Source organism: Bos javanicus, chromosome 8 (genome assembly GCF_032452875.1).
Source record: "Bos javanicus breed banteng chromosome 8, ARS-OSU_banteng_1.0, whole genome shotgun sequence".
Lineage (NCBI taxonomy): Eukaryota > Metazoa > Chordata > Mammalia > Artiodactyla > Bovidae > Bos > Bos javanicus.
In genome coordinates, this window is record NC_083875.1 from 47,041,511 (window position 1) to 47,067,586 (window position 26,076).

Consider the following 26,076-nt stretch of genomic DNA (forward strand, 5'->3'; position numbering starts at 1 on the left):
TTATTGCATCATATGAGATCTCTGTTGCCTTATTGGTTTTCTTTCTAGAGGATGTGTTCCCTGATGTGAATGAGGTATTAAAGTCCCTTCCTGTTGTGTCCCTATGAGTTTCTGCCTTTGTGTCGTGTTAGTATTTGTCTTATATATTTGGGTGCTCCTATATTGGGTGTATATATGTTAACGAGTGTAAAATCCTCTTCTTGTATTGGTCCTTTTATCATCATATGGTGTCCTTTTTCATCTTTTTTTATGGCTTTTGTTAATGTCTGTTTTGTTTGATATGAGTATTGTGACTCCTGCCTTCTTGTCATTTCTGTTTGCATGAAATGCCTTTTTCCATCCCCGCACTTACAGTCTGTGTGTCCTTTGTCCTGATGTGGGAGGCTTTATTTTTCTTTTATCCTATCTTTTACTCTGTCTTTTGATTGGAGTATTCAGTCCACTGTCATTTAAGGTAATTATTGATACATAAGTATTTACTGCCATTTTAAACCTTGTTTTCCAGTTGACTGTATTTCTTCTTTTTTCCTCTCTGGTTTGATGAAAATTTTATGCTTACATTTTCTTTTTGGTTTTTGTGAATTTTTGTATGTTTTTTAATTTGTAGTTGCTCTCTTTTTCAAGTATGTTAACCCTTTCCTATATCTGCTTGCTTTAATAGTCACATAAGTAAACATTCTTAGGAAAAAAAGTATTACATTCTCTTAGTCTTCTTCCACACATTTTATGATTTTATATTTTTTATATCTTCATGTTTATCCTTTTGCTGTTCAGTATGTTTATCGTTGCTTTCACAAATAAGTTTCTTTTTTTTTTTTAATCTGTATGTACACTGGCTTTTCAATTGTGATTTCCTCCTACCTATATCTGTTTGCTTCTTTTCTATATAGAGAAGACCTTTCAATATTTCTTTTAGGATAGGTTTAGTATCGCTGTATTTTAGTTTGTGCTTGTCTGATAAATTTTTTCTCTCCACTCCTATTCTAATCGGTTACCTTACTGGGTAGAGTATTCTAGGTTGCAGTTTTCCTTTTGAGACTTTGAATATGTTTTGCCACTTCCTTCTGGGCTGTAACATTTCTGTATGGAAATCAGCTGATAGTCTTATGGGAGTTCCCTTGTCATTAACTCCTTGTTTTTCTCTTGCTGCCTTAAGAATACTGTCTTTAACTTTTGCCATTTTAAAAATAATATATCTTGGTGTAGGTCTGTTTGGGTTCATCTTGTTTAGAACCCTGTGTGTTTCCTGTATCTGGATATCTGTTTCCACCTTTAAGTTTGGGAAGTTTTTAGCCATAGTTTCTTCAAGTACGTTTTCAATCCTCTTTTCTCTTTCTTCTCCTTTTGGGATCCCTGTTATATGTAGATTGGCATACTTTATATTGTTCCATAGGTCTCATATTGCTTGCTTTCTTCTTTTTTTTGAGCTGTTGGCTGTTTCGACCAGATTATTTCCATTTTCCTTTCTTCTAGATCACTTATTCTCTCTTCAGCATCATTCATTCTGTTATGTATTGCCTTTAGTTCAGCCTTTGTCTCAGCAAATGAATTTTCTAATTTTTCTTGACTCTTCCTTACAGTTTTTAGTTCCTTTTCACAATAGTTTGCATTTCTATTGGTGCAATTCAGTTCAGTCGGTCAGTCATGTCCAACTCTTTGTGACCCCATGGACTGCAGCACGACAGGCTTCCCTATCACCAACTCCCGGAGTTTACTCAAACTCATGTCCATTGAGTCGATGATGCCATTCAACCATCTCATCCTCTCTCGTCCCCTTCTCTTCCTGTCTTCAATCTTCCCCAGCATCAGAGTCTTTTCCAGTGAGTCAGTTCTTCACATCAGGTGGCCAAAGTATTGAAGTTTCAGCTTCAGCATCAGTCCTTCCAATGAATATTCAGGACTGATTTCCTTTAGGATGGATTGGTTGGATCTCCTTGCATTCCAAGGGACGCTCAAGAATCTTTCCAACACCACAGTTCAAAAGCATTAATTCTTTGGCACTCAGGTTTCTTTGTAGTCCAGCTTTCACATCCAGTACTGGAAAAACTATAGCTTTGACTAGGTGGACCTTTGTTGGCAAAGTAATATCTGCTTTTTAATATGCTGTTTAGGTTGGGCATAGCTTTCCTTCTAAGCAGCAAGCATCTTTTAATTTCATGGCTGCAGTCACCACTTGCAGTGATTTTGGAGCCCCCAAAAATAGAGTCTGTCACTGTTTCCATGTTTCCCCGTCTATTCCATGAAGTGGTGGGACCGGATGCCATGATTTTAGTTTTTTGAATGTTGTGTTTTAAGCCAACTTTTTCACTTTCCTCTCTTGGAGGGCTATTAATATGTGGGTGCGTCCTGGCATAGCTTGTATGGCTTTAATATTTTTTTGGTGTGAGGGCTGCTTTTGGTTTGGATGCTTGTCATATCTTTGCTCAGTGTATACTGGATATTGGTAGGCAGTGTGCAGGTGCTGCCCACAGATGCTCCCAGGAAGTGGGGGCCACGACCAGCCACCTGTCACAGGAGCCTCAGCAACAGCAGCCCATGCCCATCTCTGGAGTCGAAGATGACAGTGGTAGCTCACGCCCATCCCTGAACCCCGTGTAGGCAGTGCTCTGCTGCCTGAGAGTGTGAATTCAGAGAAGGAAGTTTTTTTGATGGTCTTGCTGCTCGTCTCATGTGCCACCAACAGTGGTGCCTTGCCTCTCTATCAGTCCCAGGCTTCTTCCTGTACTCGCTCTGTTGTGGTGCACCATACCCTACCCACCTCAGGCTGTCTCTACACAGCCAACCCTGGTCCTCTCCTGGGGTCTAACCTCCAAAGCCCAAGCCTCACTCCACCTGCCCCAGCAGATGAGTGTCTCAGGCTGGGGTCTGCCAGGTGGCACCTACTGTCTGAAGGTGTCTTTCCACTTTGCCGTCGCAAAGCAGTTGCTGCAGTCTCCTTTGAGGCTCCAAAGCTACCCCTTTGTCCCAGTTGATCTCACCACCAGTGAGGGAACTTCGCAATGTGCAGAAACCTTTCCTTTTTCACAGCTTGCTCCCAGGGACTCAGGTTCCATCCCAGTTCCTCTCTCTCTCTCTTTTTCCTTTCTTCTTTTGTCCTACTTAGTTACATGAAGATTTTCTTGCCCTTTAGAAAGTCTGAAGTCTTCTTCCAATGTTCAGTAGATGTTCTATGTAAATAATTCTGCATGTAGATGTATTTTTGATGTATTTGTCTGAGAAGGTGTTTCCCATGTCCTGCTCCTCTGCCTTCTTGATCCGATCCTTGGGATGGTTTCCATTAGACTCTACCTTGGAGAACTCTGGGCTTTGTCCTCAACACCCCTCTCTCAGGGGATCATAAAAATAAATACACCAGATTACCTGGTTGGCCAAATGCCCTCAGAATGAAAGGCAGTTTCTTTTTTCCACTGCTGGTTTCCCATCTGCACTGGTATTTTGTCCACAATTCCTTACTTTCATGCTAACCTATAAATACATTTATAAAGATCCTTTACCAGTTTTTTTTTAGTAGTTGTTCAGTAAGAGAATCAGAAAATACTTTGTTAGTTATGCTCTTGGAAATCAAAGTTTAGAATACCTTGTTTAACATCCTAAAATCGTACGGTTTGGAGTGTTCTGATTACAGTATAATCTAGATATATACAATATTTACATTGTCATTTTGCCATTAGATATCAGTAAGTTATCTTTATGCCTCATGCTGCTGACTGCCGGTGAAGAAGATGGATGAATAGGTAGGAGGTGTGGCACAGTAGTGCTTCTAAAAGCAAAAAATAAATACCCATCTTTCAGATGAATTCTCTTTTGTTCAGTGTTCTTTTATAGTCATGTGATACAGTTTCTTTTGAATTCAGAGTGGTGGAGTATAAGATGAGGAAACTGTGGGCCACCTGTATGCATTTCCACTTGATATCTGGAAATACATACACAGTAGTTGGTTTTCATTTGTACATTTTCCAAGTAGAGAGAGTTTCAAGGTTGAACTTTTTATGCTGTCATATATCAACCCAGTTTGAATTTCAGTGAGCACATGTGATTAGAGAATAGCATAATGATTAAAGGATGAATAACTCCAGATATGTGAATCCTCAGGCAGTGTTTGGGAGTTAATATCAGTGTGTTTTTATTTTAACGGTTTAAATTTCAGATGTTGAAAGAAGTAACTTATTTGTGGTCAGTTATGTATTACCACTAATAAAATGCCAGGCTTTCCTTCTTTGGAGGGGCTATAATGTTAAAAGAAATAAAAATTATAATAATAATCCTATGTGGAAACCTTTGGTGCAAGAGAAAATAATGTATGTATTTTGAGTATAAAGATTTTTAATTTTTAAATAGGTTCAGGACTTCTGGAAATCTTGTAATCACTCGCGAGATTGATGTGGCAAAAAATCAGTCCTCTTGGTTCATCAACAAAAAATCTACCAGCCCAAAAGTAGTAGAAGAGCAAGTTGCAGCCTTAAATATTCAAGTGGGCAATCTTTGCCAGTTTCTACCTCAGGTATGAGAGAATTAAATGTAAAAGTGGGAAAATTTTCTATATAATGTTTCCTCTTTATGTCATATAAGAATGTAAATACTTTTTGAGAGCTATTGTTACTATTTAAAAGGAGCATAGTGGTCTTAATAGTTAACAGTTCTTTGTATTGTAAAAGGTAGTATCTCATCTCTTATAGTAAAATCTTACCTTATAGTAAAATCTTACTACTTTTTAGTAATTTGGAAATACTCAGTTAATAAATCTATCAATAAATCTATTATAATAGATTTATTATAATATTGTTATTTATAATAGATTATAACAAATTATATTTATTATATTTCTATAATAAATATTGATCAACATAATAAATATAATATTATAAACATTTTATTATAAATTTATTAAAATTAAATATTATATAACAATAAATATAATAAATATTTTATTATAATTATTATTTATAATAGATTATAGTAAATCTATTATAAAGGAAATAAAGGTATTATCTCCTTTATTTATTTCCTTATAAGTAATAAAGGTATTATTTATTTATAAGTGCAGAAAGTAGCTTAAGTAGTTCTGTGCTTCAATTTATAGGCTCTTAAAATTGTGTTAATAAACAACTTCTTAATCAGTCTATTTGTATAAAATGCTTTATATACCAAGACTCTTAAATCTATGTGTATTCCTTCTAGAACTGTTTTATATTTTAAGTTTCTTCAAAAAAAAAATAAAACATCCTGATATTCCATGTTAAATATTAAAGTCAAATATCTTTTAGACTGGTCTTTGGATGTTATTCTAGTGACTGAATTAGTTCTTTTCTTCAGAAACAATGATGATTTGATTACTGTGTCCAAGTTAAGTAAAAGTTAAAATTTGAAAGCATTTATCAGCTGGTTTTCGGAGAAGGCAATGGCACCCCACTCCAGTACTCTTGCTTGGAAAAATCCCATGGATGGAGAAGTCTGGTGGGCTGCAGTCCATGGGGTCGCTAAGAGTCGGACTCGACTAAGCGACTGACTTCCCTTTCACTTTTCACTTTCATGCATTGGAAAAGGAAATGGCAACCGACTCCAGTGTTCTTGCCTGGAGGATCCTAGGGATGGTGGAGCCTTGGTGGGCTGCCGTCTCTGGGGTCGCACAGAGTCGGACATGACTGAAGCGACTTAGCAGCAGCAGCAGCAGCAGCAGCAGCAGCTGATTTAAAGCTGTCTCCAGAAATATTAATAGTTGTTTGAAATTGCCATCCTTCTTTTCTTTTTTAAGCTTCTAATAATTTCATTCCAATTGACATGTGGTAATGATCATTGTAATCCAGGGCAGTATTTTTTATTTCCAAACTGTGTTAAATGTATAGAAAAGTTTCAACCTGGAAATATTGACATTGAAATTTTTGTAAAGTTCTCAAAAAGGTGGTAGTTTATACCCTAAGTTTATTATTTTACAGAATAATATCAAAGGACAGGATTTATTTTAAGATTCATATCGCAAAGGTGTTTTTTTTTTTCTTTTGAATGAGTTTCTTCTTGACAAGTATCATTGAGTGAAAAATGTTTTGAAGATATTTGTAAATGATAATATTAGTTGATATTTAAGTTCTGTGCTCTAGGATAAAGTTGGAGAGTTTGCTAAACTCAGTAAAATTGAACTCCTTGAAGCTACCGAGAAGTCAGTTGGTCCTCCAGAAATGCACAAATACCACTGTGAACTGAAAAACTTCAGGGAGAAAGAAAAACAACTAGAGGTAATTTATAGTCAACTCATTTTATTGTCTTTCATTGGCCAGTGAATAATAGTTCATTGAGTAAATTCATATATTTGTGATTTTTTTTTCAGCAAGGATTTTCAGTAATTAGGTTACTAAAAAGTAAGAATGGGTTTGATATAAAGTTTTGACTATCATGTCATCAAATATATGTTATTAATTGAATTTCTAAAGTACTTTTTTCTCTCAGGAAGTTTCAGTGTTATTCTTTTATTCATTCAGTATTTTCTAACACCTGTGATATTTCAGATGCTGTATAGGGTTTTGGGTAATACAGCATATATATAGCATTTAGTTAGTGTCTTTGTTAAGCCCATTGTTATATTTTATTCAGTTGTGTGAGGATAGACTTTGTAAAAGAACTGTACATTTAGTTGAAGTGTTTGATTTTTATCTTCACCTTTAATAAATTTAAATGTCCTTTTATAGTATATCACATTAAAAGATGTTTATTTAATGAATCATTTTTCATAATTCAGCAGCTACAATTCAGTAAATTTTTGTAATGAGAAATCTAGTAAACTAATGCTTTCTTTTAAACTGTGACTGGCACTTCCCAGGTGGCTCAGTAGTAAGGAATCTGCCTGCAGTGCAGGAGGTGCAGGTTTGATCCCTGGGTTGGAAAGATCCCCTGGAGGAGGGCATGGCAACCCACCTCAGTATTCTTGCCTGAAAAATCCTGTGGACAGAGGAGACTGGTGGGCTGCAGTCCATGGGATTGCACAGAGTTGTACACAACTGAAGTGACTAAGCACGCACAAACTGTAACTATCTGTACTTGATAATGTGATTTGTTCTGATTTAATGCTATTGTTGTTGTTGTACTTAATTCAGAGTGAATGACAAAAGAAGTTGTAATTATTTTAATCCTACTTTAGATACCCCTGTCAGTTCTTTTATTTTTCCCCAAATCAAATCGTCTAATACTCCCCTCTGAAAGACTGTAACTACCTACCAACTTCTGAAAGAAAACAAGCACATATTCTTCTAGGTTCTGAGTGCAATTTACTTGTTTGTTAATTCACAAGATAAAGGCTAGATTTTAGCTTTCCTTTATCTCATTTCTAAATCCTTCAGTCATGGGTATTCATAACATACTACTAATAATATCACTTTTCTGTATGTCATGTTACAGCTTTTGAGCTTTCACCTGTAGTTAAGTTGAGTACCTTCTACCAGTGAAGTGAATAGGGCAGATATCTCTCTTCTCTTCAGGCAAGAAGAGTCCAAGCTTAGAGATGTGTCAGGGCTTCCTCATGGTCCCATAATTGATAAATAGTAGAGCCTAGACCAGAACTCAGGTGTGCACTTTAGTTTTACACAGTTCTTAAGAAATCCTATTGTGAAATTTTGCTAGCACTATACATTTTTCATTATAAAAAGATTTGACCTTTTGTCTTTCTTTGATTAAGCTAATTGTTAAATGAATATTTATTTTAGACCTCATGCAAACAGAAAACCGAATATCTAGAGAAAATGATTCAGAGGAATGAAAGATATAAACAAGATGTGGACAGGTTCTATGAACGTAAGCGACATTTAGATTTGATTGAGATGCTTGAAGCAAAAAGGCCGTGGGTGGTAAGTCTGAGTTACTAAAGTAAAATAGTGATTCTTTAAGTATCAGGAAAATTATAAAGGAGACACTAAATACTCAAATTAGGTGCTATTCATATTTGCTTTGTATATTGTGCATAGTAATATTTATCCATCTCTGTGTTATTTTGTAACTGTGTGCTATGTTATTGTTATTGCATAACAGGTAACAGTTGATTTAGTCTGTGTCCTTAATTCTTCCAGAATTGAGGCAAGAGATAGTTTTATTTTATAAAATATTAATGAGCTAAAAATATTTACATATGTAAGAATGAAATGTCCTCGGGTTACTGAAAATTTACTTGGAGTGTGCTACTACTATCAACTTCAGCTACAGACAGAGCTGAAGGATATTAACTGTAATCTTCTACTCATTATGGTTCATAAGTTTACTGAGTTTACTGTTTTAATCACTGTGATGTATATGATTTGGAACCAGAGTTTGGGCCAAAAATTCATTTCCCTCAGAACATTATTTTTCAGTGGGTGGAACAAAATAAGGAAGTTTAATAATATCTTTAATGCCAGGATGGAAATAATTATTAGATTGGAAAAATGTGTGGCTGTATTTGTGACTTTATTCAGCCTGTCCCACCCGTTTTCACCCTATCCTTTTCCGTAATTTCATTTTTCTTAAACTTTTTCTTTTTTTCAGCTCAATTTCATAATTTTTTCCTATGTTTATTATTATTCTGACACCTGCTTTATCTTTGTATTTTGAAGTCTTTTGATTTCTCTCTTTAAAGACTGAGTTTAATGATTTTTCAATATTTCCTTCTTTGATTTCCTATAATGTTTATTGTTGTTCAGTCGCTTAGCTATGTTCGACTCTTTGTGATCCTGTGGACTGCAGCATGCCAGGCTTCCCTGTCTATCACTGTCTCCCAGAGTTTGCTCAAACTCATCTCCATTGAATCGGTAATGCCATTCAACCATCTCATCCTCTGTTGTCCCCTTCTAGTGTCTTTGATCTTTCATAGCATCCAGGTCTTATCCGGTGAGTTGACTCTGCCTCAGGTGGACAAAGTATTGACACTTCAGCATTAAGTCCAACTCTTACATCCAGATGCCTAGTGGAAAAATCATAGCTATGACGTTATGAACCTTTGTTGGTAAAGTGGTGTGTCTGCTTTTTAATACTCTTTCTAGGTTTGTTATAGCTTTTCTTCAAAGGAGCAAGCATCTTTTAATTTCATGGCTTCTGTCATTGTTTCCATTTTTTCCCCATCTATTTGCCATGAAGACCAGATGCCATGATCTTAGTTTTCTGAACAGTGAGTTTAAAGACAGCTTTATCACTTTCCTCTTTCACCTTCATCAAGGGACTTTTTAGTTCCTCTTCTCTCTCTGCCGTAAGGGTGGTGTCACCTACATATCTGAGGTTATTGATATTTCTCCTGGCAGTCTTGATTCCAGCTTGTGCTTCATCCAGCCTGACATTTCACATGATGTACTCTGCATATAAGTTAAATAAGCAGGGTGACAATATACAGCTTTGATGTACTCCCAATTTGGAACTAGTCCATTGTCCATGTCTGTTTCTAACTGTTGCTTTTTGACCTGCATACAGATTTCTCAGGATACAAGTAAGGTGGTCTGGTATTCTCTTCTCTCTTAGAATTTTCCAGTTTGTTGTGATCCATACAGTCAAAGACTTTAGCATGGTCAATGAAGCAGAAATAGATGTCTTTCTGAAATTCCTTGCTTTTTCTGTGATCCAGCACATGTTGACGATTTGGTGTTGGTTCTTTTGCCTTTTCTAACTCCAGCTTGTACATCTGAAAGTTCTCAGTTCACATATTGTTGAAGCCTAGCTTGAAGGATTTTGATCATTACCTTGCTAGCATGTGAAATGAGTGCAATTGTGTGGTAGTTTGAACATTCTTTGGCTTGTCCTTCTTAGGGATTGGAATGAAAACTGACCTTTTCCAGTCCTGTGGCCACTGCTGAGTTTTCCAAATTTGCTGACATATTGAATGCAGCTCTTTAACAGCATCATCTTTTAGGATTTAAATAGCTCAGTGAAATTGCATCACCTCCACTAACTTTGTTCCTAGTAATGCTTCCTAAGGCCCATTTGACTTCATGTTCCAAGATTTCTGACCCTAGGTGAGTGATCACACTGTCTTGGTTGTCTGGGTCATTAAGACCTTTTTTGTATAGTTTTTTGTATTCTTGCTACCTCTTCTTAGAGATTCCCTGGTGGCTCAGAGGTTAAACCGTCTGTCTGGAATGCGGGAGAGCCAAGTTTGTTCCCTGGGTCGGGAAGATCCCCTGGAGAAGGAAATGGCAACCCACTCCAGTACTCTTGCCTGGAGAATCCTATGGAGAGAGGAGCATGGTAGGCTACAGTCCATGGGGTCACAAAGAGTCGGACACGACTGAGCAGCTTCACTTCACTTCACTTACCTCTTCTTAATATTTCTACTTCTGTTAGGTCCATATTTTTTCTGCCCTTTTATTGTGCCATCTTTGCATGAAATGTTCACTTGGTATTTCTAATATTCTTGACGAAATCTCTGGTTTTTCCCATTTTGTTGTTTTCCTCTATTTCTTTGCATTGTTCACTTAAGAAAGTTTGCTTACCTCTTGTTGCTATTCTTTGGAACTCCACATTGAGATGGGTATATCTTTCCTTTTTTCCTTTGCCTCCTACTGCTCTTGTTTTCTCAGTTTTTTGTAATGTTTATTTATATTCTTTTTTTTTAAGCTTTGTTCATCCCACTCATTCTTACTATATGCTTTCTTAGCACTTTACTTATTTTTTTTTTTTTTTTTAGCAAATATTTATTTATTCCTTTGATGTGACAAGCATCATTTCCACCTGGATGATTCATTTTGTTTTTCTGTTGAACCATTTTCTTTTTTGTTTTTAAAAATTTTTTCATGAGTGAGTTTCTTTTGGTTCTTTACATGTTTTTTAATCCCTTCATTATTGAGAGATTAGAGGAGATCCTCCCTTTAGAAGGGAGACTCCCTTCTGAGTCTTCTGTCTCAGAAACAGGAAGGGATGGAAGATAGAATCTGGCCTAATGATAAAAGTGTGTAGTATCACTGAGTTCACCATTATTTGATATTTACTATTTCTGAAGTTGTTTCAGAGGGCAAATTTTTTTTATTAATAGACCTCCTAAAGGGATTCAGAATTGTCTTTTTCATAGATTTGGTTTCTGCCTATAGCTTGATTTTAGTATATGTGTTACTTTAAGCGAAGAGTATATTAACTTTTCTTTCTTGAACTCATTGTAAGGAATATGAAAATGTTCGTCAGGAATATGAAGAAGTAAAACTAGCTCGGGACCAAGCAAAGGAAGAGGTCAGAAAACTTAAAGAAAGTCAGATTCCTATAACAGAACGCATTGAAGAAATGGAAAGGCAGCGTCACAGTTTGGAGGCTCGAATCAGAGAGAAGGTTATATTTCTGGCTCAATTTTTTATTTCTTGTCATTTATTTTAGCAAATACAAAAAATATTTTGTAGGTTTTTACATTTGTTTTGTGGATTTACTTGTAACTCTAGTTCTTTTAAGTTCTTTTATTAGGAATTGTACTACCACAGATCTTTCAAGATCCTAATCATCACTTGCTGCTTTATAGAAACTTGCTACTCTATAGAAATTCCAAGATATAAAAAGAGAAAAAATGAAATGTAATTGTTCTAATTACAGGAGGATTCAGAGCAATATTCCCAGAAACATTGATCTCCTTTTATGAATTTCTTAGACGTGTTATATAATTACATCCCCTTTTGTAGGAATGTAATGTAAAAAACCTCATGTTTTTTAAAATAAATAATATAATGGCATATGGAATATTCTCTATACCTTGTAAACATAACTAAAAAATTTTGCAATCATAGCTTTTAACCTTTAGGGAAGATTTTGGAGTCACGTAATTGTTTTGAGACTGTTTTAGACAATGGACCCTGCTATTATGTATGATTGCTTTTAGGATAAAATAACATGAGGAAATGTGAAGAAATGTAGAAACATGTATTCATACAGCTGCAACTACTTTTAATATCTGTAGGAATAACCTTTCATAAATTTTCAAGTAATTGTTTATGTTTTGGGTGATAGTGAATTTACTTTGAAAGAAATCATAGAGGAGCATTGTGGGTAAACTTACAGAGCAATTTTATGTTTGGATGAACAGGGTCACATAATTGCCTTCCTTTTTTTTTTTTAACTAACTTCCCTTCTTCTGATTCAATCTTGCAGGCATTAGCTATTAAGGAGACATCTCAAAAATGCAAACATAAGCAAGATGTTATAGAAAGAAAAGATAAACAAGTAAGATCTTGCATTGAATTTGAAATTTTTATGTTAATTTACCCTAACTTTTGTGTTCAGGTGTGGGTTATGAGAGAGTTTCTTGTTTTTGAATTTCCTGAGATCCTCCTTGTTCTCTCTTTCTTGTCTTAATCTGTGAGGAGAACTAAAATGTGGAAGTATAGCAGTTGCACAGAGGATAATTGGGGGGAATGGCTCAAGAGTACTCATAGATATGCATTTAATAGGGTGATAGTAAAATGGGATTTAGTTGTCTTCATAGCAGCAATTAAATTGCAAAGCATTGATTCTGTTGTTTCTTTATATTAAAGAGTTGGATATTTTAGAGCTGATTATAAATTCATTGTGCATGGATGGAGCTTGATAGCAAAATTATTTTAGGATAATTGTGCAAGAAAGTAGGCTTTTTAGATGCTGTAGATCTGGTGGCTCAGAGAGATCCCCAGATATTTTTTGGGTTCTGTTCTCCAGGACCATTCAGAAACTAAAGCTTGAATTACCTTTCTTAGAGAGAGATGCACATCTTGAAGCATTTCTGGTGTTTAAAGCTTTATGTTAAATCTGTCCGTTTTCACCCTAAGCCTTTTCCTATATCTTTATCTTCAAATTCCAATCCTCTCTCATTTAACTTCTCCAGAGGATAAACCTTACGTTTTCTTGACAGAAGCTTGCTTGATAGCAGTAGTGCTCAAGGTGTGTGCATAGGGGGGTGTGGATGCATTGTAGTAGAAAGGTAGGGTGGTATGCACGTGCAGTTGCTTAGTTGTGTCCGACTCTTTGCAACGCCATGGACTATAGTCTGCCGGGCTCCTCTGTCCATGGAATTTTCCAGGCAAGAAGACTGGATGGGTTGCCATTTCCTTCTCCAGGGGATCTTCCTGACCCAGGGATTGAACCCACGTCTCCTCTGTCTCCTGTACTGGGAAGCAGATTCTTTACCACTGTGCCACCTGGGAAGCCAGGTGGGGTAGGTAGGAATCATTCTCTTCTATGTGATGTCTCCGTTTTTTTTTTTTTTTACATTTTGGAAGGCTCAGCAATCATTTCCTTTCTCTAAATCTCTCTAAAGCATGCACAGGGCAATCACTATTGTATCCAAATACCTGGTGGAAAAATAGTGGCTCAACAAAATTAAATGACTTAGAGAACTCAGAAGTGGCTCTGAGTGCTGCACTTTATTTTCCACAGTATAAAATAAAAATTTACACAAAAATATTACTTAATATATGAGGTCTTTATACTTGACATTTCCTAGTTGTAAGACTCTTCTAGGATTTTTTTTTTTTTTTTTAGCAAGAGTCAATTCTTGTTTTTTTCTCTTTCATTCACTCCTTATACTGTGGTCCCTATAATAGGGTGCTAAATTAATTGTTCTACTACTTTTACTTTTCTGAATATTTATTGAATTCTTCAGTTGTTCCTTTATTCCTTTTGTCCTTCTGGGACCAAGCCCTTTTAGCTCCATTTGTATTATTGATTTAGAGTTTAGAAGGGAAAAGGCGTAAAGATTCATCTTTAAAACCCCAAACAGGAACTGCTAGGTTGATAGGTTGTCTAACATTTAGCTGGATTTTAAAAAGGCAGAGGAACCAGAGATCAAATTGTCAATATTCTTTGGATCATAGCAAAGCAAGAGAATTCCTGAAAAAGATCTACTTCTGCTTCATTGACTGTGCCTAAGGCCTTTGACTGTGTGGATCACAACAAACTGGAAAATTCTGAAAGAGATGGGAATACCAGGTCACCTTACTGCCTCCTGAGAAATCTGTATGCAGGTCAAGAAGCAACACTTAGAACTGGACAAGGAACAATGGACTGGTTCCAAATTGGGAAAGAAGTAGGTCAAGGCTGTATATTGTCACCCTGCTTATTTAACTTATATGCAGAGTACATCATGGAAAACGCCTGACTGGATGAAGCACAGGAGTCAAGATTGCTGGGAGAAATATCAGTAACCTCAGATAATGCAGGTTACACCACCCTTATGGCAGAAAGCGAAGAAATAAAAAGCCTCTTGATGAAAGTGAAAGAGGAGAGTGAAAAAGCTGGCTTAAAACTCAGCATTCAAAAAGCTAAGATCATGGCATCCAGTCCCATCACTTCGTGGCAAATAGATGGGGAAACAATGGAAACAGTGAGACTTTATTATTTGGGGCTCCAAAATCACTGCAGATATTGACTGCAGCCTTGAGATTAAAAGGCACTTGCTCCTTGGAAGAAAAGCTATGACCAACCTAGACAACATATTAAAAAGCAGAGACATTACTTTGCCAATAAAGGTCCATCTAGTCAAAGCTATGGTTTTTCCAGTAGTCATGTATGGATGTGAGATTTGGACCATAAACAAGGCTAATTGTCGAAGAATTGATGCTTTCTAACTGTGGTGTTGGAGAAGACTCTTGAGCATACCTGGGACATCAAGGAGATCAAACCAGTCAGTCCCAAAGGAAATCAGTCCTGAATGTTCATCGGAAGAACTGATGCTGAAACTCCAGTACCTTGGCTACCTGATGGGAAGAGCCAACTCATTGGAAAAGAGCTGGGAAAGATTGAAGGCAAAAGCAGAAGGGTTCAGCAGAGGACGAGATGGTTGGATGTTATTACTGACTAATGGACATGAGTTTGAGCAAGCTCAGGGAGATGGTGAAGGACAGGGAATCCTGGTGTGCTGCAGTCTATGGTGTCGCACATAGTTGGACCCGACTGAGCAACTGAACAGCTTGCATTCTGACATAAATCTCACTTAGTATTTTAATACATTGGTGGATTCAAATAGAAAATCTTGTCTTTACCATTTTTGTACCGTCTAAGATTGACCTAAAATCTTATTTTGTTCCATCCTTAACTGGTTTATTTCAGTGTTAAGCCAACATTTAAGTAGTTCTCCTAGAACCAGTGTTTTCTTTTTTTTTTTCATGTGTTATAATTACCAGTTTATCACTTCTGTAAGTTCTTGAATTTTTAGGTTTTCTTAATTTTTTAATACATTATAGCATATAAATTTTTTCTGATTATCATTTGGTTACATCTTAACATGTGTGGTATGTGCTTGTATTGTTTTGGTTCAAGATTTTATAATTCTCATTCACATGTTTTCATTTAAGTTTATATAGGAGTTCTTACTATTTCAGTTTACTTGGATATGGAATTTTTAATCTTTATAAAAAAAGTTTAGTCCCAGTTATATTGCTTTATAGTTAATAGATGTGATCTTTATGACTTTATATAAAAATTTTTGGAAACCTCTTTTGGACTTCTACTGTAATTATATTATGCAAACGTTCTACTCTTTTTTTTTTTTTTTACTAGCCTGATTTATCCACTTTAAAGTGCCAATTCCTTTTTCTTTGAATGTAGACTTTTCTGTTTTTCTTGTAATTGTATTTTTGCTTTCTAGATATTAAGGCTTTATTGTTTGTTCATTTTATCTGCTATAACTAACATATACTGGGTTTTGCTTTGTAATTTTTTAAATTTGGTATGAGACACTTTCTCATACAGTAAAGGAGTTTAACCAGTTCACATTTACCACTGCTTTCTACTTACCCTTAAAAAGTTTAAATAACATATTTTTCTTAGTAGAAAAAGTTAATTAGTATTTTTATTCTTCTATTTGAGAAAGATCAGAATCTTAGCAAACTTTTATTTCTTCTTCCTCCACTCCATACCAGTGTCATTAGAAATTTTATTTGTCTGTTATTTAAGGTATTATTTCCTATTGTCTGTATTTTAGATATTTTAATATATTAATATATTTGATATGTTAATATTTATTAATACTCACTAGTATTTACTATATATTAATGTTTTAATATATTTTATTGGCTTATTTGATCATGTTACTGCTTACATCACATTTTTTGTGATTCCTTCGTTTGAAGAGATAGAAATTTAGGTTGTTTTTTTCATACTGTCTCTCTTCTGGAGGTGTTTTAGAGAGCTTCTTTGGCTGATAAACTTTCTGAGTCCTTGTATGTTAGGAAATATCTTTTTTGCAGTCATTATGGAATATTAAAATGGCTGGATGTTGAATTCTAAATTACAAATTGTTTTTCCATAGGACTTTGGCAGTCTGTCTCAGTGTCTTCCTGGGTCTAATATACTTGACCTGCCACTTCTGTGGATTCTGTATTTGTGGATTCAACCAAAGATGGAGCAAAAATATTTGGAAGAAAATATTCCAGAAAATTCCAAAAAGCAAAACTTGAATTTGTTGTATACCAGAAACTATTCATAGAATTTAGTTTGTACTACAGATGATATATATATTTTTTAACATTTAATTTTATCCATGTTTGCTTTGGGATAGGGAATAGATCATTTAGTAAAAGCATAAAGTAAAACCAAGGTGTGTCTTGTGTACAACATGTAAATTACAATAATGATGTACTTTTACACCCCATAATAATGATGTGTGTAGGTTATATGCAAATACTATGTCATTTTATATAAGGGACTTAAGCATCTATGGATATTGGTAGCTGTAACAGGTGGGGAGGGATGGTGAGGTGCTAGAACAAATCCCCCAAGGATGCCAGGAGACAAATGTATTGTTCCTGAGAAGTAGCAGATATGAGAGGTAGACAGACCATATTAGGTAAACCCTTGAAGAAAAAGCAAATTGAACTTGATTGTAAATGAACTATACAATCTTTCTTACAGTGAGAAACTATAAGAAAGCTTTGGTTTGAAAGTTTTTAAGCCATGGAGAAACAGTATATCATACATGTTAAAATACTTTGGACTGCCTTATGGAAGACGGGCTATAGTCCATTTTTGCTCCACACGTGGGAGTTTAAAACCATTTAGGAGGCCATTGCAGTAATCTAGGCAAGAGAGAATAGTGGCTTCATCTAAGGTGGTAGCAGTTGATAATTTAGAAAATTGAACCAACAGTATTTGCTCAGGAAGTAGATACAAGAATACGTTGTGAAAGAATCAAGGATCAGATCTAACCTTTTGACCTTACAGTTGATAGTGGTGCCTTTTACTGAAATGAAATTTGCTAGGAGAGGGAAATGGAGAAGGAAATGGCAACCCACTCCAGTATTCTTGCCTGGCAGGCTACATAGTCCATGGGGTTGCAAAGAGTCAGACTTGACTTAGTGACTAAACCACCACCAGGAGAGGAAAAATAAAGAATTCTATTTGACTGTGTAGAAGAGTTCCATCTTTTTACTTTATACCTGTTTCTATCCTCACATCTAAAGTGTGTTTCTTAAAAACCATATTTAGTTGGTCATGACAGTTTTTTAATCCATTCTGCCTATATCTGCCTTTTAATTGGAGTGTTTAAACCATTTGCATTTGATGTAATTACTGTTAAGTTATTTTGTGATTTGTTTTCATATGTCTTAGGACTTTGTTGCTCCTCTCTTTCTCCAATATTGCCTTCTTTTGTGTTGTTTTTTAATGTATCATTTTAATCCCCATCTCTTTTTTTTTTCTGTATTTTTTTCAACTATTTTCTTAGTGGCTGCCTTTAGAAATAGAAATAACATCTTAATTTATAATAGTCTAGTTCATATAAATATGTACTTGAGTAGTGTAGAAAACTTTGCTCCTATGTAGCTCTATTCCCTTCTCCTTCCTTTGTGCTGTTATTGTCATACCAGTTACATTTTTAAGCATTATAAGCCTGTCAAAATAGTTTTGTAATTATTTCTTTATGAAGTTTCATTTTTGTGGCAGTTGTTGATTCTTTGACACCAACTCTGTTCTATACAATTCAATTCAGTTCTGATACTATTTAGAATTTAAGTAGATTCTACAAATTCATGGCTTAGTCCCACAAGACAGCCCTGGCTTCATGCCAGTCTCAAGTCCCCAGACCTCAGTTTTCCTACTCTTCTCTCTGACTTGGGTACAAATTCAGAGGTTCCCACAACTACCCCTGCCTTCAGGTTCAGTATGTGCTAGAACGACTCACAGAACTCAGGAAATTGAGTTATTAATTGAGGAATTGTTATACTTAACAATTATGGGTTTATAGGATACAACTCAGGAACAGCCAAATGAAAGAGATGCATAGGACAAGGTAGAGTGGTGCAAAGTTTCTATTCCCCTTCTGGGTGCATCACCTTCCCAGCATATGGACACGCTCACTAACCCAGAAGCTCAATAGCCATGTTGTTCAAGAGATTTTATTGAAGTTTCATTAACTGGGTATGATTGATTAAATTATTGGCTATTGGTGATTGAAGTCAATCTCCAGCCTCTTTCACCTCCTGGAGGGCATGGAGTTGGACTGAAAATTGTAATCCAACTTTTAATCATGTGGTTGTTTCTTTGGGCAATCAGTCTCTATCCTGAAGCTGTATAGAGTCCCTGACAAGTTATCTTTTCACTGTATGGATCATAATAAACTGGAAATTCTTAAAGAGATGGGAGTAATGGACCACCTTACCTGCCTCCTGAGAAACCTGTGTGTAGGTCAAGAAGCAACAGTTGGAACTGCAAATGGAACAGTCATTACTACGAACAAAGCTAGTGGAGGGGATGGAATTCCCGCTGAACTATATCAAATCCTAAAAGATGATGCTGTGAAAGTGCTGCGTTTAATATGCCAGCAAATTTGGAAAACTCAGCAGTGGCCACAGGACTGGAAAAGGTCAGTTTTCATTCCAATCCCAAAGAAAGGTGATGCCAAAGAATGTTCAAACTACCACACAATTGCACTCATTTCACATGCCAGCAAAGTAACACTGTAAATTCTCCAAGCTAGCCTTCAACATTACAGGAACCGAGAACTTCCAGATGTTCACACTGGATTTAGAAAAGGCACAGGAACCAGAGATCAAATTGCCAACATCCATTGGATTATCGAAAAAGCAGGAGAATTCCAGAAAAACATCTACTTCTGCTTCACTGACTATGCTAAAGCCTTTGACTGTGTAGATCACAACAAACTGGAAAATTCTTGAAGAGATGGGAAACCAGACCACCTTACCTACCTCCTGAGAAATCCGTGTGCAGGTCAAGAAGCAACAGTTCGAACCGGATATGGACAATGGACTGGTTCCAAATTGGGAGAGTGTGTCAAGGCTTTATATTGTCACCCTGCTTATTTAACTTACATGCAGAGTAATTCCAGAGTTCTGAAAGAGTTAATTTTTTGACTTTTTGCTAACATTTTCATTAAGTTTCTGGAGGAAAGCATTTTCAGAGTTCCTTTGTCATCTTGTTGACATCCAAATCTTTTCTGTGTCTACAGAAAAACATTGCTAGGATTTTAATAGGACTTGCATTAAACATATATATCAGTTTGGGGGAGGATAGAAAATACCATGTTGAATCTTCTAATCTATGAACACAGAGTGTCGCCATTTATTTAGATCTTTGATTTTTTTCCCATCAGCATTACATAGTTTTCAGCATATAAGTTCTCTGTGTTTTGTTAGATTACACCAAAGTTTTTCCCTTGATTTTTCTTTTTTCTCTTTTTTTTGAAATAATTTACTTGGAATTTTTTTCAGAGGCAAGCTTGTCATCTACAAATGGAAACAACTTTATTTCTTCCTTTCTGATTTTTATGCTTTTTATTTCCTTTCTTGCCTTACTGCACTGGCTAGAAATTCCAGCACTGTATTGACGAAAGATGGTAAGAGTGGACATCCTTGCCTTATTCCTGGTCTTAGGAGGAAAGCATTCATTTTTTCACTGTGGAGTATAACACTAGCTGTAGATTTTTTATAGATCAGGAAATTCTCTATTTCTATGTTTCTGAGAATATCATAAGTGAGTGTTGGATTTTGCCAGATGCTTTTTCTGCATATCTATTGATGTGGTCATGCACATGTTCAATTTTAGCTTGATGAAATTCATCATTAAAAATGAATTTCATTGATTGTTGAATATCAAATCAACCTTACATTTCTGAAGTAAACCCTGCTTGGTTATGGTGTATAAATTTGTAATTCCTGTTACACACTGTTAAATTCTGTTAGCTAACATTTAAAGAATTTTTGTATCTATATTCATGAGGCACATACTCTGGTTTTCTCTTCATGCTTGTCTGCTTTTGATACCAGGATAATAACTAGTTTTTTAAAATGAATTCAGAAGTGTTCTCTCCTCTTCCCCAGTTTTGGAAGATACTGTAGAATTTGAGTTAATTCTTCTTTAAATATTCTTAATAATTCTCAAATAACACTTATCTGGGTCTGGTGATTTGCTTTTAGAGTTTTAAAATTATGAATTTAGTAAAGTTATAGGGCAGTTCAGATAATCTTTCAATTGGTTTACTTGTGCTAGTGATTCCCTCTCCCGCCCCCCGCCGAAATTGGTCCATTTTATCTAAGTTGTTTAATTTACCTATTCATAAATTTTCTTACTATTCTTTTGATTTTGGTGGATTCTGTAGTGATAATTGATATCCCTGTTTGATTCCTGATATTGGTAATTTGTGTCTTACTTTTTTTTTCTTTTGGTGGAATGTGAGGATGGGGTCAGTCTTGGTAGAGGTATGTTAATTTTATTGTTTTTTGCAATGAACTAGCCCTTTGTTTCACTGATTTTTCTCTGTTATTTTTCTGATTTCATTGAAGTTTGTTCATATTTTTATCACGTCCTTTCTTCTGCTTGATGTTGGTTTGTTTTGCTCTTTTTCTAGGTTCCTGAGGTTGATGCTCAGATTATTGATTTGAGAATTTTCTCCGTTTCTTGTGTATATGCATTTAATGCTATGTTTTCTTCTCATCACTGCTGTACCTGATATCAATATTCACAGATTTTGATATATTATTATTTTTGTTCAGGTTTTATTTTCCACTTTTCTTGAGATCACAATTTGTTTATTCATTTATCTGTTCACAGATGTTTAGTTTGTTTCTGGTTTGATGCTAGTACTAAAACTGTTGTGAAGTTCTTATGTAATACAAGATGTGCTTTCGTTTCTTTTGGATAATTTCCTATAAGTAAGCTATCATAGGTATACATGTAACTTTTGAAGAATTTGCCAAACTGTTTTCCAAAATTATTATTAACAATTTTTTGTTGTTGTAATTGACATTGATTCATTGACTATGCTAAAGCCTTTGACTGTGTAGACCACAGCAAACTGAAAAGTTTTTTTAAAAATTTATTTTTTTAATCGAAGGATAATTGCTTTACAGAATTTTGTTGTTTTCTGTCAAACATCAACAAGAATCAATCATAGGTATACATATGTCCCCTCCCTCTTAAACCTTCTTCCCATCTCCCTCCCCATCCCACCCCTCGAGATTGTTACAGAGCCCCTGTTTGAGTTCCCTGAGTCATACAGCAAATTCCCATTGGCTGTTTATTTTACATATGGTATTGTAAGTTTCCATGTTATTCTCTCCATACATCTCACCTTCTCCCTCCTCCTCTCCCTCCATGTCCATAGTCTGTTTTGTACGTCTGTTTCTCCTTTGCTGCCCTATCATCAGTACTATCTTTCTAGATTTCCATATTTCTGACTTACTTCACTCTGTATGATAGGCTCTAGGTTTGTCCACCTCTTTAGAACTGACTCAAATGTGTTCATTCTTCTGGCTGAGTAATAATCCATCAAATATGTACCACAGCTACTTTATCCATTGATCTTTCGATTGACATCTAGGTTGCTTCCATGTTCTAGCTGTTGTAAATAGTGCTACAGTGAACATGGGGGTACAGTGTACAAAGAACAATGTACATGTGTCTTTCAATTTTGGTTTCCTCAGGGTATATGCCTAAGAGTGGGATTACTGGGTCATATGGTGGTTTTTATTTCTAGCTTTTTTAGGAATCTTTGTACCATCTTCCATTGTGGCTGTGACAGTTTACATTCCAACCAGCAATGCAGGAGGGGTCCCTTTTCTTCACACCCTCTGCAGCATTTAATGTTTGTAGACTGTTTGATGATGGCCATTCTGACTGGTGTGAGTTGGTATCTCATTGTAGTTTTGATTAGCATTTCTCTAATAATGAGTGGTGTTGAGCATATTTTCATGTTTTTGTAAGCCATCTGTATGTCTTCTTTGGAGAAATGTCTGTTTAGGTCTTTTTCCTTACTTTTTGATCGGGTTGTTTATTTTTCTGATCTTGAGCTGCTTGCAAATTTTGGAAATTAATTCTTTGTTAGTTGTTTCCTTTGCGATTATTTTCTCCTATTCTGAGGGTTGACTTTTCAGCTTGTTTGTAGTTTCCTTTGGTGTGTAAAAGCTTTTAAGTTTAATTAGGTCCCACTGGTTCATTTTTGGTTATATTTCCTTTACTCTAGGAGGTGGGTCATAGAGGATATTGCTTTGATTTATGTCATCCAGTGTTTTGCCTGTGTTTTTCTCCAAGAGGTTTATAGTCTCGTGTCTTACATTTAGGTCTTTAACCCTTTTGAGCTTATTTTGTGTATGGCTTTAGGAAGTGTTTAATTTCCTTTTTTACATGTAGCTGTTCAGCTTTCCCAGCACCACGTATTGAAGAGGCTATCTTTGCTCTATTGTGTATTCTTGCCTCCTTTGTCAAAAATAAGACATCCAGGTGCATGGGTTTATCTCTGGGCTCTCTGTCTTGTTCCATTGGTCTGTTTTTTGTGCCAGTACCATACTGTTTTGATGACTGTAGCTTTTGTAGTATTTTGTAGTCTGAAATCAGGAAGGTTAATTCCTCCAGCTCCATTCTTCTTTCTCAAGACTGCTTTGGCTATTCAGGGGTCTTTGTGTTTCCATATGAATTGTGAAATTTTTTGTTCTAGTTCTGTGAAAAATGCCATTGGTTATTCAATAGGGATCACATTGAATCTGTAGATTGCATTTGGTAGTATACTCATTTTCTCAATATTGATTCTTCCTACCCAGGAACATGGAATATCTCTCCATCTGTTTATGTCATCTTTGATTTCTTTCATCAGTGTCTTATAATTTTCCACATACAGTTCTTTTGTCTCCTTAGGTAGGTTTGTTCCTTAGGTAGGTTTATTCCTAGATATTTTATTCTTTTTGTTGTGGTGGTGAGTGAGATTGTTTCCTTAACTTCTCTTTCTGATTTTTCATTGTTAGTACATAGGACTGCAAGTGATTTCTGTGTATTGACTTTATATCTTGCTTCTATGCTAAATTCACTCATTAGCTATAGTAATTTTCTGATAGTTTCTTTGGGGTTTTCTGCGTATAGTATCATGTCATCTGCAGACAGTGAGGGCTTTACTTCTTCTTTTCCTATCTGGATTCCTTTTATTTCTTTTTCTTCTCTACTTGCCATAGCTATGACTTCCAGAACTGTGTTGAATAATTGTGGTGAGAGTAGACACCCTTGTCTTGTTCCTCATATTAGAGGGAATGGTTTCAGTTTTTCACCATTGAGAATGATGTTTGCTGTGAGCTTATCATATACGGCCTTTACTATGTTGTGGTAGGTTCCTTCTATGCCCATTTTTTGAAGTGTTTCTATCATAAAGGGGTGCTGAGTTTTGTCAAAGGCTTTTGTTTTTTTGTATTAAGATGATCGTATGTTTTTTATCTTTCAATTTGTTAATATGGTGTTTCACTTTGATTGATTTGCATATATTAAAGAATCCTTGCATCCCTGGAATAAACCTGACTTGGTCATGGTGAGGGAGTTAATTCTTAGGTAGGTTGATAAGGAGGCTGGGGCCCTCAATGAGAAAGGGGTCCTGGACCCTGGAGGAGGAGAAAGGGACAGACTTTTTTCCCCTACATTCCTTTGTCTTAGTCATCTAAGACATTTTTTTCTTAAGCTCTGAGTTGTTTGGCAACAATCTATTTCTTCTAAGACTTAACTTTCTTTAAGCCCAGAGCTAATGGTCAGCAAAGCAACTCATGTTGCTCAAGTGTATGTTTTTCCTTAAACTCTGTACTAATGATTATATAACAACAATGTATCTTGCTGAAGGACATTTTCTCCTTAAGACCCTTCTGGCTAATCCTGTTATTGGAGATCAGTGGAGAAATAACTCCAGAAAGAATGAAGGGATGGAGCCAAAGCAAAAAGAATACCCAGCTGTGGATGTGACTGGTGATAGAAGCAAGGTCCAATGCTGTAAAGAGCAATATTGCATAGGAACCTGGACTGTCAGGTCCATGAATCAAGGCAAATTGGAAGTGGTCAAACAAGAGATGGCCCGAGTGAATGTCGACATTCTAGGAATCAGCGAACTCAAATGGACTGGAATGGGTGAATTTAACTCAGATGACCATTATATCTACTACTGCGGGCAGGAATCCCTCAGAAGAAATGGAGTGGCCATCATGGTCAACAAAAGAGTCTGAAATGCAGTACTTGGATGCAATCTCAAAAACGACAGAATGATCTCTGTTCGTTTCCAAGGCAAACCATTCAGTATCACAGTAATCCAAGTCTATGCCCCAACCAGTAACGCTGAAGAAGCTGAAGTTGAACGGTTCTATGAAGACCTACAAGACCTTTTAGAACTAACACCCAAGAAAGATGTCCTTTTCATTATAGGGGACTGGAATGCAAAAGTAGGAAGTCAAGAAACACCTAGAGTAACAGGCGAATTTGGCCTTGGAATACGGAATGAAGCAGGGCAAAGACTAATAGACTTTTGCCAAGAAAATGCACTGGTCATAGCAAATGCCCTCTTTCAACAACACAAGAGAAGACTCTACACATGAACATCACCAGATGGTCAGCACCGAAATCAGATTGATTATATTCTTTGCAGCCAAAGATGGAGAAGCTCTATACAGTCAACAAAAACAAGACCGGGAGCTGACTGTGGCTCAGATCATGAACTCCTTATTGCCAAATTCAGACTTAAATTGAAAAAAGTAGGGAAAATCACTAGACCATTCAGGTATGACCTAATCAAATCCCTTATGATTATACAGTGGAAGTGAGAAATAGATTTAAGGGCCTGGATCTGATAGATAGAGTGCCTGATGAACCATGGAATGAGGTTCGTGACATTGTACAGGAGACAGGGATCAGACCATCCCCATGGAAAAGAAATGCAAAAAAGCAAAATGGCTGTCTGGGGAGGCCTTACAAATAGCTGTGAAAAGAAGAGAAGTGAAAAGCAAAGGAGAAAAGGAAAAATATAAGCATCTGAATTCAGAGTTCCAAAGGAAGAGATAGGAAAGCCTTCCTCAGTGATCAATGCAAAGAAATAGAGGAAAACAACAGACTGGGAAAGACTAGAGATCTCTTCAAGAAAATTAGAGATACCAAGGGAACATTTCACGCAAAGACGGGCACAATAAAGGCCAGAAATGGTATGAACCTAACAGAAGCAGAAGATATTAAGAAGAGGTGGCAAGAATACACAGAAGAACTGTACAAAAAAGATCTTCATGACACAGATAAGCACAATGGTGTGATCACTGACCTAGAGCCAGACATCCTGGAATGTGAAGTCCAGTGGGCCTTAGGAAGCATCACTACGAACAAAGCTAGTGGAGGTGATGGAATTCCAGTTGAACTATTCCAAATCCTGAAAGATGAAGCTGTGAAAGTGCTGCACTCAGTATGCCAGCAAATTTGGAAAACTCAGCAGTGGCCACAGGACTGGGAAAGGTCAGTTTTCATTCCAATCCCTAAGAAAGGCAATGCCAAAGAATGCTCAAACTACCACCCAATTGCACTCATCTCACACTCTAGTTAAGTAATGCTCAAGATTCTCCAAGCCAGGCTTCAGCAATACGTGAACCATGAACTTCCAGATATTCAAGCTGGATTTAGAAAAGGCAGAGGAACCAGAGATCAAATTGCCAACATCCGCTGGATCATGGAAAAAGCAAGAGAGTTCCAAAAAAACATCTATTTCTGCTTTATTGACTGTGCCAAAGCCTTTGACTGTGTGGATCACAATAAACTGTGGAAAATTCTGAAAGAGATGGGAATACCAGACCACCTGATCTGCCTCTTGATAAATCTGTATGCAGGTCAGGAAGCAACAGTTAGAACTGGACATGGAACAACAGACTGGTTCCAAATAGGAAAAGGAGTATGTCAAGG

The 26,076-nt window shown here is 36.1% G+C and overlaps 1 protein-coding gene across 7 annotated transcripts in view; it reads left to right on the forward strand.

The window, feature by feature from the left end:
- Nucleotides 1–26,076, forward strand: part of SMC5 (structural maintenance of chromosomes 5) — a 117,790-nt gene that overhangs the window by 42,876 nt on the left and 48,838 nt on the right. For all 7 annotated transcript variants that reach the window (XM_061425518.1, XM_061425520.1, XM_061425521.1 and 4 more), the window contains 5 exons: nt 4,339–4,501; nt 6,096–6,230; nt 7,692–7,832; nt 11,098–11,259; nt 12,067–12,138. In XM_061425518.1, coding sequence (XP_061281502.1) covers nt 4,339–4,501; nt 6,096–6,230; nt 7,692–7,832; nt 11,098–11,259; nt 12,067–12,138 — 673 coding nt within the window. The remainder of the gene's footprint in view (nt 1–4,338; nt 4,502–6,095; nt 6,231–7,691; nt 7,833–11,097; nt 11,260–12,066; nt 12,139–26,076) is intronic.